This window comes from Myotis daubentonii, chromosome 13 (genome assembly GCF_963259705.1).
Source record: "Myotis daubentonii chromosome 13, mMyoDau2.1, whole genome shotgun sequence".
In the NCBI taxonomy this organism is placed as follows: domain Eukaryota; kingdom Metazoa; phylum Chordata; class Mammalia; order Chiroptera; family Vespertilionidae; genus Myotis; species Myotis daubentonii.
Window position 1 is genome coordinate 40,283,952 of NC_081852.1, and position 17,126 is coordinate 40,301,077.

At 36.9% G+C, this 17,126-nt stretch overlaps 1 protein-coding gene across 3 annotated transcripts in view; it reads left to right on the forward strand.

Moving 5' to 3' along the window:
- The window catches only part of EXOC6 (exocyst complex component 6), a 151,250-nt gene that overhangs the window by 38,861 nt on the left and 95,263 nt on the right, over window positions 1-17,126 (forward strand). For all 3 annotated transcript variants that reach the window (XM_059662857.1, XM_059662858.1, XM_059662859.1), the window contains 6 exons: window positions 835-1,006; window positions 2,468-2,515; window positions 2,602-2,692; window positions 5,819-5,864; window positions 8,435-8,639; window positions 13,918-14,070. In XM_059662857.1, coding sequence (XP_059518840.1) covers window positions 835-1,006; window positions 2,468-2,515; window positions 2,602-2,692; window positions 5,819-5,864; window positions 8,435-8,639; window positions 13,918-14,070 — 715 coding nt within the window. The remainder of the gene's footprint in view (window positions 1-834; window positions 1,007-2,467; window positions 2,516-2,601; window positions 2,693-5,818; window positions 5,865-8,434; window positions 8,640-13,917; window positions 14,071-17,126) is intronic.

Below are 17,126 nucleotides of genomic sequence, written 5' to 3' on the forward strand. Positions count from 1 at the left end.
CTCCAGCCCTCCAGAGCAGATGCTATGGTCCTCACTCACTGTAAATCATATTGTTAACATAGACTGTTTGGCATTGCTTAAGGCCCCCAAGGAAAAAAAGGCATCTATCAGGCAGGACATTCCAAAGGCTTACCTCCCAGGATCTGGGGGCAAGGGCCAAACCTTTCTTTGGACAAGGTTAATCCTTTCTTGTATGGCGGGGTGAGGGCAGGCTGCCCTCTATGTGGATACAGCATGAGCTTAGATACAGTAGGAATGTGTATGTCATATTTAGAGAACATTGTGGTGACTGCAATATGGCCTTGTACTTGAGAATATGAACTCTTGGAGCCAGATCACCAGGATTCATATCCCAGCTGTGACTTGCTAGTTGTAGAATATGTGGCAGTTATATAATCTGTCACTTATATATACACAGCAAGGGTAATAATACCTACATTATAAGCTTGTTGTGAGGATTAGAAGGTTACCATATAAAGCATTTAGAATATGTCATGACACATAGTAAATGCTGTAGAAATAAGGAGTTTGTTCATTCATTCCTTAATCGTTCACTCTTTCTTGAACATTTGTATGTAAAGACTCCTCCTGAGCTTCATATCTTTATTTCCAGATGCCTAGTGATATATCTAGAGGGCTGTGGCTCTTTTACTATTAACATGTTCAAAAAGAAATTAAATATTTTTCACTCAAATTATTTCTACTACTGGCAGTACTATCACCCTAGTTTATCTGTTAAAAGATTTAGATAAGTGTTAAGATATCAGCTGTTTCAAAGAATACATTTTGGTGAATTGGGAAATTAATGTTAGCTTTCTTTTTATATACATACAGGTCTGTGTATGATGACCAACCAAATGCACACAAAAAGTTTATGGAAAAGTTAGATAATTGTATCCGTAATCATGACAAGGAAATTGAAAAGATGTGTAATTTTCATCATCAGGGTTTTGTAGATGCTATTACAGAACTCCTTAAAGTAAGGACTGATGCAGAAAAACTGAAGGTAAGAAATATGTTAAAATTCAGTTTATCTTTGCTGTCATTAAATTACTCAAGTGTTGCCTGGCCAGTGTGACACAGTGGTTGAGCATTGATCTGTGAACCAGATAGTCAATGTTTGATTCCTGGTCAGGGCACATGCCCTGGTTGCTGGCTCGATCCCCAGTGGGGGGTGTGTGGGAGGCAGCCAGTTGGTAATTGTCTCTCATCATTGATGTTTCTGTCTCTGTCTCCCTCTCCCTTCCTCTCTGAAATCAATAAAAATATATTTTAAAAAATTACTCAAGTATTAGTTTATAGTGCATGGTACAAACCTTTATTAAATGTACTACTTTCAAGAAGTGCATCAGTGTATATAATTGGGAATGCTCTTCATGCTTTGTTAACACAGTTGTCATGCTAATGACAGGAGTAATCCCTTTTTTGGTAAAGTAAGTAATGCATTGACTTAACAGGATTTATTTCCATGCAGGGAAATAAACTAAAAAACTTCGTACAATGAAAGGCCCCATTGGCAGTTTTAGCAATGACAATTAGTACAAATATAAAAACTACCATGTGTAATTATATTCTCAAAGTTATTTAATAATGTTGAAACTTTTTTTTAGTTTAATAGCAATGTATAATTTTCTTAAAGAAAATTGGTCTACCTTTTGGCCACACAGAAAAAACATTATTTATTAAATGAGACCTGGATTTGTTCAGTCAGAATACAAAACATATAGTTATAAGAATTGTCCTACTTATCTTTCTTTACATTTGGAGAGCTTAGCAGACAGAATGACCCTGGTTTACCAAAGGTTATGATTAGAAAACAACTATATAAAGGATGTTCAGACAACGAATGACCAAATACAGCATCAATGAGGTCACTGAGCATCATTGTTAAAAAATTAATGAGATTTTTAATAAACCAGAATGTGCTTCCTTACTATGATGACCTAATGAGTCACTTAATATGTGGGAAAATTTGAGGTTGAGCTTTGCCTGCACCTGCAGCATTAAAATGTTGCTGTGGATTGAGATTTCTGTGTTTGATGTTAATCAACCACCCAGTGTTTGCATTCAGCAAAGTATGAATGTTTAATTACCGTAAAATGCAATCACCATTTCCTACAGACAATGAGTGGCACATAGACCTCATTGAAGTTATCAAAGAAGGACCAGTGGTCAATTGGGTCAGTGATTTGAATTGTTTGACAGACTTAGAGAAGCAAGTAAAGTTCAAAAATCTTGAGTAAATTTGAGAAGTTTGCCACAGAATCTGTTAAAAAGAACTGTCATAAGTAATTGAAGTTAAAAGCCCTTTTCAATCAAAAGTTCAAGTTCAAGCTGTAGAGTTAATTTGAATTTGCATTTCTTTGTTCTAAGTTTCTCATGAAGCATGATCTGATTACAAGGGTGAGCAGTTACATCAGGGCAGTTTTATTCATATTTGTCTAACTAAGGTGAAATTATTTTTAAGGTACAAGTTACTGATACCAACCGAAGATTTCAAGATGCTGGAAAGGAGGTGAGAAAATGATACATTTGTTGTGTATCAATATGTGGATATGATTTAACTGTTCGTTTAAACATATGAACATTTCTTTTCCTAAGGTGGTAGTCCAAACAGAAGATATTATTCGATGTAGAATTCAGCAGAGGAATATTACAACTGTAGTAGAAAAATTGCAGTTGTGCCTTCCAGGTGAGTTAAATTCGTCTATAATGTAATGTTGGCTTGGTAAAATTATAATTTAATGATAACATTTAGTCATTATTCATTATGGGAATTACAGGTATTTGGTGATTGTTCCCCCCAAAAGCCTAGGGTTATCTTTCTTATCCACTTTGTTCCCTGAGTTTTCCTATAATGTAAATCCCCGTTTGGTGATCTGTCACGTCAGTCTTCTATAATCTTACCGTTTCCTTTCTGCCTCACTTGCGCCCTCCTCAACTTTGTGATTCTTCAGAATACTTTCCCATGGGGAGTGTCTTTAGATTACATTTTCTTGCCTTGTCCTAATTTGCCTATCATTTTACCTATAGTTTTCCATTTGATACTTAAGTAGCTTGGTTTTGCTTTGCTCGCAATCTCATTTTGCTGATCAGGTAAGAAAACATCCCAAAATGCTAGGTCTTCTCCCTTCTTCATTCTTGCCTTTCCACCTATATTTTGGAAAGACTGACTTTTTAGGTTTCTGAGGTTCTGACTCTCTGTAAGGGCTCAGATATTACCAGGACATCAATAAATTTCAAAAAAAATTAACCAGTATTTTCTTTACCTGGATGTATCCTGTTTAAACAAAAGGAAGCAGGTGTATGTCATCTTTTTCTTAATATAGTAAATTAAATCCAACGCAGTGTTGCATTTTTTTTTTTTCAGGAAGGAACTGGAACCTTCATATCCTGGGAAATAGAATGAGATGCTTTGTATATAATAATTATACAGGGTGGGTCAAAAATAGGTTTATAGTAGTGAGTATGCAAAACACTGAATTTATTCTTATTTATTAATTACTAGAGGCCTGGTGCACTAATTCGTGCACCAGTGTGGTCCCTCGGCCTGGCCTGCTGGATTGGGCCGAAACCAGCTCTTTGACATCCCCCGAGGGGTCCCGGATTGCAAGAGGGCACAGGCCAGGCTGAAGGACCCCACCAGTGCAAAGGGACGCGGGAGGTTGGCCAGCTGGAGAGGGACCACAGGAGGACTCCAGGGTGTGTCCGGCCCATCTTGCTCAATCCTGATCCGCCAGACCCCAGCAGCAAGCTAACCTACCGGTCAGAGCATCTGCCCCCTGGTTGTCAGTGCACATCATAGTGAGCAGTTGAGCGGCCTTAGCATATCATTAGCATATTATACTTTGGTTGAACGGCCGACTGGTTGACCAGACACTTAGCATATTAGGCTTTTATTATATAGGATTGTATGATTTTTTCATATAAACAACTGTAAACCGACTCTTGCTTCACCCTATAAATAATATGAAGTTAGCTTAGAATACAAATTATGTGTTAAAACTGTCAGCAGATCTTATTAGCTAAACAATTATTGTTTTCTGACTTGTGAGAATAGCTTTTTAAAAAATAGAATCACTGAAATTCTAATTAGTTTAATCTCTGATGGACCAGGGCTATGTGCACATTAACTTTGAGTAAATATAATGTCTGCTCATTATGTGAGGTTTCAGGGTTAAAAAACCTATTTCCTTTATAGTAATGTTTAGTAATACCTCTTTGTCACCATCAGATACACTGAAATGGCCATGAAGACAGTCTCTAAGTTTGAATGCTTTGTCTCTGAATTGTAATAAGCCTAAAAAATTTGTACTGATGGAATGGAAAAGAACTGAATTCAGTTTATTCACCTAGTGGGCTATTTGAAATAGAGAAGTAAAGGGAAGTGGAAGTTAAAATTTTGTTACTGCTACTGTCTTTGCTTTCAGTGCTTTTCCTGAGTTGTATAATCTGAGTTGTATAAACATTGCATTCCTAATAGCCATGTCTAGAACTACCTCCTTTCCTCCATCTATCCTTCTATCTAATTACCTTCTTACAAATACATTTTTGTGTCAGGAATTATGGTAGGTATTGGAAATATAAAGTTGAAAGTGACATAGTCTCAGCTCTAAAGGATGTGATAATTTATCTGAATAAAGACAAGCCATCAATTACTGTACAATTGCTTACCTCCTCCTTAGATTAGAAGTATGAGAGGATATAAGAAGTCACAGGTTAAATAATGCATTTTTCTGGTGCACTAGTTTTACTTGATTATATTTGAGGAAAGTATTATTTTATATGAAAAGAATATAGAAATATTAGAAGGTAGATATGAAGTTTACCTAAATTGTTGAGATAAAACAGATTTCAAAGCAAGTTTATACTTGTAGCAGCAGTTTTAGGCTCTTTCCCAGGTATATGTTTTGGTTTGAAATGTAAAAAATATTGCATTATGTATAGGGGCTATGGTAGTAATATACATAGAGTCTGTAGAATTAGGACAGGTTCACTATAGCCACCTTTGCAGTTTTTATGGGTTTCAGAGAGGTAAACAAAATCTTTTATAAACTTGAAGATCCCTGAGGGTAGCCATAAAACTATAGAAAAATCTGGGGAAAAAATGTCTATCTCTTTGGTCTAGGAAATTTGGAGGTGGCTTGATGAGCTAATAATAATATATTCACTCACTTTATACTTGGAAATTCTATTAAGGATGAATGGTATGTCATCTTGCTGAAGCTTATAACAGCTTTATTGAATAACTGCATTTCTGAAACTTTGATAGAAATGATAAAACAAAGGAAGATGCTTTATGTTTATTTATGCCTTTGTCATAATTCATTGTCTGCTATAAGCTTTTGAGGTGTCTCTTTCTTTGTGGATTTTTTGTAAAATTTTGTTTAATGAGGTATAACACAGTTGTGCTATCTTATTGGTATATTGAATGAAAATCAGTCTCACTGTCATTCAGCTTTCTCTGAATAACTAAAGTCCAAACTTTCTGTTCCCCTGCAGGGAAGAGATATTATATTAGTAAGTTTCTGAATAGAGTATTTTGTTAGTAGGTTAATGTCTCAATTATAGGTGTCAGCATATGCAAGTGTTCCAAGTTTAATAAAATGTAGTAATACATATAATGTTTAACATATGTAGAAATTAAAATGTTTTTATTTACTCTAAGTATAAAATTTTATTTGAAAATGTAAGCCTAAATCAAACTATAGAAAAAATTAATGAATTTATAATACGCTGATGCCTTCCTTTATTATTTTCATCTCTCAAAAATTATTTTTAATTTGAAAGCTAAAATGAGTTATATTTTTAACTGCAGTGCTGGAAATGTACACTAAGCTAAAAGAACAGATGAGTGCAAAAAGGTGAGTTGGCTTCTTTCCTAATTGCTTTTATTAAGAATCCCTTTTTAAAAAATTACTTGAAGGCATGTTTAAACTTACTGTAAATTGTAGTGGATCATGTGAAGTTTGCTTCTATGCTTTGTTCATCCAGTTTGCTCATCAGGGTCATTCAATAGAGCAGTTCTTAGCCATTCATTTGTGGATCCTTACCCTATGTAAATGATATGAAAGATTGATTATATTGATGAGGGATAAATAGACAACTGGGAACAGGAATGAAAAAATATTGATTAATTTACCAACATTGACCATAAGATCAAAGACTAAGTATGTATTGTATTGTAAGTCCACAGATGAAAGCAAAGTATGGGTAGTTATATTTTGACAATCTGGGATAGTGTAGTTCATGTTCTGTTTTATAACACAAATGCATAAATGACAAATGAAAAGTAAAAATAATTTGAAGTAGTTTATTAATTGCCATAGAAACATTAGGTGTACTGCTTAACCTGTTTTAAAGATGAAAAATTAGGAGCTCCAGTGGCGCAATCGGTTAGCGCACGGTACTTATAAGATGAAAAATTTATTTTTAAATATTTTTTAATTTTTTAATTACAGTTGGATGCAATATTATATTAGTTTCAGCTGTACAGCATAGTGATTAGACATTTATCTAATTAATGGAGTGATCACCCTAATAAATCACCATCTGACACCATACATAGTTATTACAATATTATTGACTATATTCCTTATGGTATATTTTACATCCCCATACCAATTGTTACTTCTTAATACCTTCACCTAAATGTGTTAATTTCTGACCAAATATATCTATATATCTATATATATATAAATAAAAGCCTAAGCGACTGTTTTGACCGGATGACCTGTTGGTAGCTATGATATGCACTGACCACCAGGGGGCAGACACTCAACGCAGGAGCTGCCTCTGGTGGTCAGTGCGGTCCCACAGCCAACCTCCCGCGGCCAGCCAGCCTCCTGCGGTGCCTCCCTCCGGCCGGCCCCAATCGGGACTGGGCGAGATGACCCCAATAGGCCCTGATCGCTGACCAGGCCGAGGGACCCCACCCATGCACGAATTCGTGCACCGGGCCTCTAATATATATATGTTTGTTTGGTTTCTTAGTTGTTGTTGTTAATCCTCAACCAAGGATATATTTCCATTGATTTTTAGGGAGAGTGGAAGAGAGAGGGAAAGACAGGGAGAAACATCAATGTGAGAGAAACACATTATTTGGTTGCCTCCTGCACAATGGTTGCCTCCTGTGTAAGCCTTGACCAGGGCCCAGGTTCAGGAGGAGCTTGCAACTAAGGTATGTGCCCTTGACTGGAATTGAACCTTGGGTCCTTTGGTCCGCAGGCCGACACTCTGTTGTTCACTGAGGCAAACCGGCTAGGGCCAAATATATATATATACACACACATATCTATATATACACACACACACATACATATATATATTTAAGTAATATTATTTATATTATAACAATTCTAGGGATTTTAAATTACTACAATAAAATTTAGGTGTAATTTTTAAATTAGTGGTACAATTTTGTGACAATTTGCAAAATATACTCTACCTTTGAGAATATATAAGCTAAAAAAAACAATAAATATCTTTAAGTAGCTTTTCAACCTTCTTTTTTTTAGTTTGCATATATATTACTTTCTGTTTTGTTTTTCGATAGTGCCTTTTCTCATTTTAATATCTAAATCACTGGAAAGGCATAGAATATTAATTAATTAATTAATTTAGAAATCCTCTACCTACTCTTAAATGGATTTTGGTGGTGAATATTATTGCAGGATATTGACAATTTTGGAAAGTTCGAGTCCTATTATTAATTTTAGTATCTTGACCAAATTATATATCCTTTTTCTGTGTTTCAGTTTTCTCATCTATAGATTAATAGTAATAATCTGCCGTAGATATCTGTGTTATAGAAGTCTAGAGAAAATTGATGTATATGAAATTATATATTAGTTTTTCTAGGGCATAAGCTATACTTTACTAATTGCTGCATATCCAGCATGCCACCAGTGCCTACTAAGTAATAGGCATTCAGTATTTGTTGAAATGGAAAAAAAAAATCACTCTGCCAGTGGTTTTTTATTTTTTTTTGTGACACAATATTATTTCTAATTGTCTTAGACAGTTACTTTTTTTTTAATTCCTTAAAATATATTTTACTTTAAGTTAAATCTGTGCTTTGTATTTTTGGATGGTGATGGTGTGTTGATGGGAGAGATATTAATGAAATCACCTATCAACTAAATATTCTAATTTAAAAATTTATAATTATTATACATTTAGATATAGTGATGACTATAATGCTTGTGATGTTATATAATTTGGATGAAGTGAAATGAAGTTGTATGTTAGTGTATAAGCCATGAATTTTCAGCTTATAGCTTATTCTTATGATTTATAGTTTGTGCTTCTTAGTAAATAAAAATAAATGTTTGTTTTACTTATACCTGACTTTTTTGATGGGAGTGCTAGATTGATTATTTGTAAAATTAATGTAATAAGAACTTTATAGAGTTTTCTTTTTAACTTCTCACAGGTATTACTCTGCTCTAAAAACTATGGAACAATTGGAGAATGTTTATTTTCCCCGGGTTAGTCAATACCGGTTTTGTCAGCTAATGATAGAAAATCTTCCTAAACTCCGTGAGGATATTAAAGATATCTCTATGTCTGATCTCAAAGACTTTTTGGAAAGCATTCGAAAACATTCTAATAAAATAGGTGAAGCAGCAATGAAACAGGTGAGGTTAAATTTTTTTAAAATTTAATTTAATTATTTAATAATCTAGGTTATAGAATATATTCAAAGTTTACTTTCTTTACGCCCATGAAATGCTGATTTTTGTTTAGTTGTACCCTTTTGTCATTTTTCCTGGTTCCTGTTTAGAATGGATTCACTAGAGTCTTCTTTGGAATTGTGGTTATTCCTTATTTAACTTGACGTACTATCTGATTCCTTAGCAGTGTTCCCCATCTATGTGGTGTTACATTAACTTTCGCCACCAGTCAAATTTGGTATAAAATTAGCTGAAAAGTGGCAGCCTTTTTATGTTAAGGTTCTAAGTTGCTCTCTCTTTAAAACAAATTGAAAGTATTATCTGGAATAAACTCCTACAGCTCAATAATAAAAAGACAAGCAATGGGAAAAGATTTGGCAGTTATAAAGTTAATGTACCTACCTCTGAGTTAGCATTTCCTCTCCTAGTTATTTACCAATGAGAAATGAAAACATGTTCTCATGATGCTCATAGTATCTTTATTTACAGTTGGCTAAAAACTGGCAACAGCCTAAGGAGAATGGATAAACAAATTGTGCTATACTCATAAAATGGAATATTACTTAGCAATGAAAAAGAATGCATTACTGACATGTGTGACAGTATATATAAATCTCCTAGCCATTATGCTTCTGTACAGCAAAGGAAACAATTATCAGAATGAAAAGGCCATCTACAGAATGGAAGAAAATGTTTGTAACCTATATATTTCATTAGGGATTAATCTCCAAAATATGTAAGGAACTCTTACAACTCAAGAGTAAAGAATCTAATCATCCGATTTTAAAAATGGTCTAAGGACTTGAATAGACTATTTTTTAAATCCTCATCTGAGGATATTTTCCCATTGATTTTTAGACAGAGTGGAAGGGAGGGAAGAGGAAGGAAGGGAGGGAGGGAGGGAGGGAGGGACGGAGGAAGAGAGAGAGAGAGAGAAAGTCATCAACATGAGAGAGACACATTGATTGGTTGCTTCCTGCTTGCATCTCAACCAGGGCCAGGGATCAAATCTGTAGCTGAGGTGTATACTCTTGACGGGAAATCAAAAACCATGAAACTTTGGTCCTTGGGCTGACAGTCTAACTACTGAGCCAAACTGGCCAGGGCAATTGACGTGTTTTTTTTAAAGTAGACATACAAATGGCCAACAGGTATATGAGAACATGTCAGCATCACTAATCTCAGGGAAATGCAAAATAAAATCACAATGGGATGTCACCTCACACCTGTCAGGATGGCAGAGAGAGAGAGAGAGAGAGAGGGAGAGGGAGAGAGAGAGAGAGAACAAGTGTTGGAAAGAATGTGGAGAAATTGGCAAGAGATACAAGATGGTGGTGGAGTAAGTGGAAGCTATACTCACCTCTTCCCAGGACCAAACTGAAATTACAGCTAAAAATATAGAACAATCAACTTGAATAACCAATCGAAGAATAGCTGAACAGAAATCTTATAGTCAAGGATTTATAGAAGAAGCCACAGCAGATTGGTAGGAAGGGCAAGGAGATGAAAAGGGCTAGCTCCCCAGGGCAGTAGATGAGATCTCGGTGGGATATCGCAGCTGCAAAGGTTCTCCCTGAGGAGCGTCGGGTCTCAACCCCATGCTGGGCTCTCCAGCCCAGAGGACCAGAGCCATGAAGAGGTGACCATATAACATCTGGCTGTGAAAATCAGTGATTATGTATGCCAGGGAGAGGTGGGAGTCTGCTAGAGACATAGGCACCCTCTTCAAGGGTCAATGCGCAAAAACTCTTTTGCAGCCATTCACCCTGAGCTATGGAAGAGGGGAAGCTGGAGAAGACTAGAGTCACATGAGAAGAGACTGGGGTTTATGGCTCTGGGGAGAGAGCAGAAGGGACAGCTGCCAGGATCCTTGTGCTGAGTCACTCTCCCACACCCCAGATATCATCTTTCTTGGGTGGAACACATCCTCATAGCAATAAACTGACTTCTGAGCAGCAGCCACGCACAGCCCTCCCCATCCGAGGAGCAGCAGCCTTGCGAGTAGCAGGCCCCCCTCCAAGGAGCAACAGCCGTGTGCAGCCCGTCCCCGTATGAGAAGCAGCAGCCTCACCAGCAGCCCGCCCCTGTATGAGGAGCAGAAGCCACGCGCAGCCCGCCCCCGTCCAAGGAGCAGCAGCTTCACGAACTGCCTGCCCTGTCCAAGGAGCAGCAGCTGTGCACAGACAGCTGCGCACGGACAGCTGCGCAGAGCCTGCCCCTGTCTGAGGAGCAGCAGCCATGTGAGCAGCCTGCCCCAATCCGAGGAGCAGAAGCCGTGAGAGCAGCCCGCCTTGCCAGCCAGAGAAGCCATCACTGCTGTGAGCAGTGCCCACCAGAGGAGCCGCCACCAATTGAGGAGCAGCTTCTGCCATGACTACTCAAGGAGCAGCTGCCGCCCAGGGAGCTGCTGCCGCCTGAGGAGCAGCCCCTGTATGACTTGATACCTAGATCCTTCAGTGAGAGCAAAAATGGGAAGGCAAAGAAACCCCTAAAGGAAAGAAAAGGAGGAATCTCCAGAAAAGGAGCTAAATGAAACGGAGCATGCAATATATCAGAAAAAGAATTCAGAATAAGGGTCATACATTTCATCAACTGGATGTATGAAAAAAAATCAACAACTTATGTAAGAATCAAGAAGAGATAAAGAGTGATATAACTGCAATAAAAAACACTATGGAAAGTTTCAACAGTAGGCTAGGAGAAGCAGAGGACCGAATTAGCAAATTAGAAGATAGGGAAGCAAAACACACCCAAACTGAATTGCAATTGGAGAAAAAAATTAAAAAAATAGGAGGAGAGCCTAAGGGAGCTTTGGGACAACATGAAACAAAGCAACATATGAATAATAAGGGTGCCAGAATGACAGGAAGAAGAACAAGGGTTAGAAAACCTATTTGATGAAATAATGTCAGAAAATTCCCTGATGTTGGGAAGAAAAAAGTCACACAAGCATGGAGAGTCCCAAACAAGATGAGCCTGAAAAGACCCACACCAAGACATGTCATAATTATGATGGCAAATTTTCAGGACAAAGAGAGAATCTTAAAGGCTGCAAGAGAGAGACAGAAAGTTATGTACAAGGGATCTCCCATTAGATTATCAAATGATTTCTCAACAGAAACACATCAGCCAAAAAGGAATGGAAGGAAGTTTACAAAGTGATGCAAAGCGAGGGACTGAATCCAAGAGGCTATCATTCAAAATTGAAGGGGAAATAAGGAGCTTCATAGACAAAAAGAGGCTAAAGAAGTTTATCACCACCAAGCCAGCAATGCAAGAAATGCTAAAGGGACTGGTGTAAAAAGAAGAAATAAAAAGGGAAGAAAGAACACAGGCACAAAAAATAAAAATGGCTACAAACAGGTACCTGTCAATAATAACTTTAAACATAAGTGGACTAAATGCTCCAATCAAAAGATATCAAGTGGCTGAATGGATAAGAAAACATGACCCATGTATGTGCTGTCTACAAGAGACCCACCTCAGAACAAGGAACTCACACAGACTGAAAGTGAAGGGATGGAAAAATATCTTCCAGGCAAATAGAAGTGAAAAAAAAAGCTGGGGTAGCAATACTCATATTTCACAAAATAGACCTCAAGGTGAAGGCCATAACAAGAGATAAGGAAGGCCACATCATAATACTAAAGGGATCAATACAACAAGAAGTTATAATCCTGGTAAACGTATATGCACCCAATGCAGGAGCACCCAAATACTTAAAAATTCTGGAAGATATCAATACAGTCATAGTAGGGGACATTAATACACCACTGACATCACTGGATAAATCCTCTAGACAAAAAATCAGCAAAGAAACAGCAATCTTAAATGACTCACTAGATCAGATGGACTTAATTGACATCTTCAGAACATTGCACCCCAAAACCACGGAATATACGTTCTTCTCAAGTGCACATGGGACATTTTTATTTTTTTTAAAAATATATTTTTATTGATTTTAGAGAGGAAGGGAGAGGGAGAGAGAGATAGAAATATCAATAAGAGAGAATCACTGATTGGCTGCCTCCTGCACGCCCCCCACTGAGGATTGAGCCCGCAACCCAGGCATGTGCCCTTGACCGGAATCGAACCCGGGACCCTTCAGTCCGCAGGCCTATGCTCTATCCACTGAGCAAAACCAGCCAGGGCAGGGACATTTTTAAAGATAGACCACATATGGGGTCACAGGCAAAGTCTCTCTAAATTCAAGAAGATTGAAATCATATGAGGCATCTTCTCAGACCTCAATGGCATAATATTAGAAAGAAACTACAGTAAAAACAATAAAAAAAAATTCAAACACTTGGAAGCTGAATAGCATGCTATTAAACAATGATTGGGTTACCAAAGAGATCAAAGAAGAACTCTGTGTCTTAGTATCTCCAGAGGCTCCACTGAAGTGAGTGAGCCTAATAGGCGGCTGGTAGGTGGAGGCAGAGCTGGGTGCTCTAGGAATGACCGACTCTTGTGTGGTTTATGTGGGCCCTTCTGTTGTAATTGAGTGTTGATTGCTATTGGCCCATATGTTCAGGCTGGCTAACTATAATGATCAACCCCAACCACATAGTAGTTGCCAGATGAATGGTTTAAGAAATTGTGGTATATACATACAAGGGAATACTACACCCAGTCTATAAAAAGGAAAATAATCTAAAATAGTCAAATTCATAGAATTGAAGAGTGGGATGGTGGTTACCAGGGGCTGGAAGGAGCTGGGAAAGAGGTGTTACTAATCAACAGGTATAATGTTTCAGTTAAGCAAGATGGATAAACTTTAGAGGTCTGCTGTACAACATTGTACTTATAGTTAAAAATAATGTATTAATATATTAACATAATGTTAGTATTAATATATTGAAATATAATAATCTATGTACACTTAAAATTTATGGTAGATCTCATCTTAAGTATGCTTACCACAATAAAATACAATTTTTTAAAAAGTAAGTAGAAAGAAATAATAAAGGTAAGAATAGAAATCAATATAATAAAAAACAACACTCTAGGGAGAATCAACAGAGTTAAAAGTTGGGTCTTAATCTTTTAAAATAAAATTATAAACCCTTGCAAGACTGTTCAAAAAAGAAGAGAAAGGCCACAGATCATAAATTAAAAATGGGATATTACTCCACATCCTATACCTGCAGACAAAAATATAAGAAAATATGAATGAATTCTTGAACCAATTTTGACCATAATATATTTTGAAATAATCTGAATTTTTCTTTTTCCCAAATAGGCACAACAGCAGAAAACCTTCAGTGTTGCTTTGCAGAAGCAAAATAATGTAAAATTTGGGAGGCACATGTATATAAATGATAGAATTACAGAAGAAAGGAATGAAATTGTGTTGAAACATACATTTGAGGAAGAGGATGAGAATGAAGAGGAGGTGACTAGAGTTACTTTATCTCTGTCTTCTTTCTTTTCTTTCCTTTTTTGTTTTCTTTCATTTTTCTTTTTTTCTTTATTGATTAAGGAATTACATATGTGTCCTTATTCCCCCATTGCCCCCTCCCCCCATCCCTCCACTCATGCCCTCACCCCCCTGGTGTCTGTGTCCATTGGTTAGGCATAAGCCTAATATAAATGCATGCATATAAGTCCTTTGGTTGATGTCTCCCCTTTACCCCCACCCTCCCCTACCTTCCCTCTGAGGTTTGACAGTCTGATTGATACTTCTCTGTCTCTGGATTTTTGTTCATCAATTTATGTTGTTCATTATATTCCACAAATGAGTGAGATCATGTGATATTTATCTTTCTCTGACTGACATATTTCGCTTAGCATAATGCTCTCCAGTTCCATCCATGCTGTTGCAAATGGTAAGAATTCCTTCTTTTTTTACCGCAGTGTAGTATTCCACTGTGTAGATGTACCACAGTTTTTTAATCCACTCATCTGCTGATGGGCACTTAGGCTGTTTCCAAATCTTAGCTATGGTAAATTGTGCTGCAATGAACATAGGGGTGCATGTGTCCTTTCTGATTGGTGTTTCTAGTTTCTTGGGATATATTCCTAGAAGTGGTTTCACTGGGTCAAATGGGAGTTCCATTTTTAGTTTTTTGAGGAAACTCCATACTGTTCTCCACAGTGGCTGCACCAGTCTGCATTCCCACCAGCAGTGCATGAGGGTTCCTTTTTCTCCGCATCCTCGCCAGCACTTGTCATTTGTTGATTTGTTGATGATAGCCATCTGACAGGTGTGGGATGGTACCGCATTGTTATTTTTATTTGCATCTCTCGGATGATTAGTGACTTTGAGCATGTTTTCGTATGTCTCTTGGCCTTCCTTATGTTCTCTTTTGAAAAGTATCTATTTAGGTCCATTGCCCATTTTTTGATTGGGTTGTTTATCTTCCTTTTGTTAAGTTGTATGAGGTCCCTGTAAATGTTGGAAATTAAACGCTTATTGGTGATAACATTGGCAAATATGTTCTCCCATGGTGGTTTCTTCTGCTGTGCAGAAGCTTTTTATTTTGATGTAGTCCCATTTGTTTATTTTCTCTTTAGTTTTCACTGCTCTAGGAGCTGTATCGGTGAAGATATTGCTTCGGCATATGTCTGAGATTTTGCTGCCTGTGGATTCCTCTAATATTTTTATATTTTCTTTCTTTGTATGAATTTTTTTCTATTAAGTTGTAATGTATGACTGTGACTCTTATTCTTACCATGTGCAAATTAAATTTATGTAGACTAGTTAGTGATAGTAGGACAATAGAATGATCTGAAGTATTAGATTGCATAATAAACACGAAATATTGTAGTTTATACTTGTAAATCAGAGATAGTTCAATTTAGTTGTTCTGCCAAAATTAGCAGCAAAAGTGTAAATCTAATTTTTTGAAGTGATCAGTTATATTTTAATTATCTTTTTTTTAAAAAAATATATATTTCTTTATCTGTGGTAAGCATTTAATTTCATGATAGCTTGACCTTAAAATTCAGACTAATTCTGGATAGCCTTCCTTTAAAAAAAATTGGTGCTGAGATACTATAAAATAATTTTAATATGATTAAAGTTTTTATTTCTTTTTTAAAGTTTTTTGTTTCTTGAAAAATTTTAATAAATTTAGAAACCTTGAAATTATTATTTTACAAGATTACTTATTTAGAAAGAGAGAGAGAGAGAGAGACGGGAAGAGAGAGAGAGAAGGAGAGGGAGAAGGAGAGAGAGAGAAAGAGAAACACCAATCGAACCTGTGACCCTTCGGTGCTCAGGTGGATACTCTAAACCAGTGGTCAGGAAACTCATTAGTCAACAGGGCCAAATATCAACAGTACAACGATTGAAATTTCTTTTCAGGGCCAAAATTTTTAAACTTAAACTGTATAGGTAGGTACATTGTTATTAACTTAATTAGGGTACTCCTAAGGCTTAGGAAGAGCCACACTCAAGGGGTCAAAGATCCGCATGTGGCTCGCAAGCCGCAGTTTGCCCACCACTGCTCTAAACAATGAGCAACACCGGCCAGGGATGTTTTGTATCTTTAACTGCTGAGAGTATTACTATCATGCCCTACTACTAAATCCATACTGTAAGAAAAACTTGGTTGTTTCCCTGTTTTTACAGATCTATTTTATTATTACTTGTATTTGTTTCTATCATTTTCCCTAATAAGTAACTTTATAATAAAAAATAAATCTACTCTGGGGACTCATGAGCATAGAAGTATGTTTCTTTAAAAATAATTTAGCCTGGCCGGCGTGGCTCAGTGATTGAGCGTTGACCTCTGAACCAGGAGGTCACTGTTCAATTCCCGGTCAGGGCACATGTCCGGGTTGTGGGCTTGATCCCCAGTGGGGGGCGTGCAGGAGGCAGCTGATCCATGATTCTCTCTCATCATGGATGTTCCTCTCTCTCTCCTTTCTTCTCTGAGATCAATAAAAATATGTATTTAAAAATAAAAAACATAATTTATATCTCAAGTTTGAGTAACTTTATACTACTCTATTTCATCTCTTCTGAGGTGCAACTTCTCAGAGTTGGGATACATCTTGAATTGATATAGTTTCAAGTGCTAGTGTTTTTTTTCTTCCTTAGTGTTTTATAAAATAGTAATGATTATGTCTTCAATTTGATGAAATAGTAGATCATACGACTTAGCTGCATAAGAGTAGGAACTTTGTCTGTAGTTATACCATAAATCCAATGCAAGAAATGCTAAAGGGACTGGTGTGAAAAGAAGAAATAAAAAGGGAAAAAAACACAGGCACAAAAAATAAAAATGGCAATAATGATGTAGCCTCTTATCTGTAACAGTTTTTCTGGCACCCTACCAAGTATTTGAAGACATTAGTCTCTCTCCTTTATTACCTTAATAGAGGCCCAGTGCATGGATTCATGCACTGGTGGGGTCCCTCGGCCTGGCCTGTGGGGATCGGGCTGAAACCAGCTCTCCGACATCCCCCGAGGGGTCCCGGATTGTGAGAGGGCGCAAGCCACAC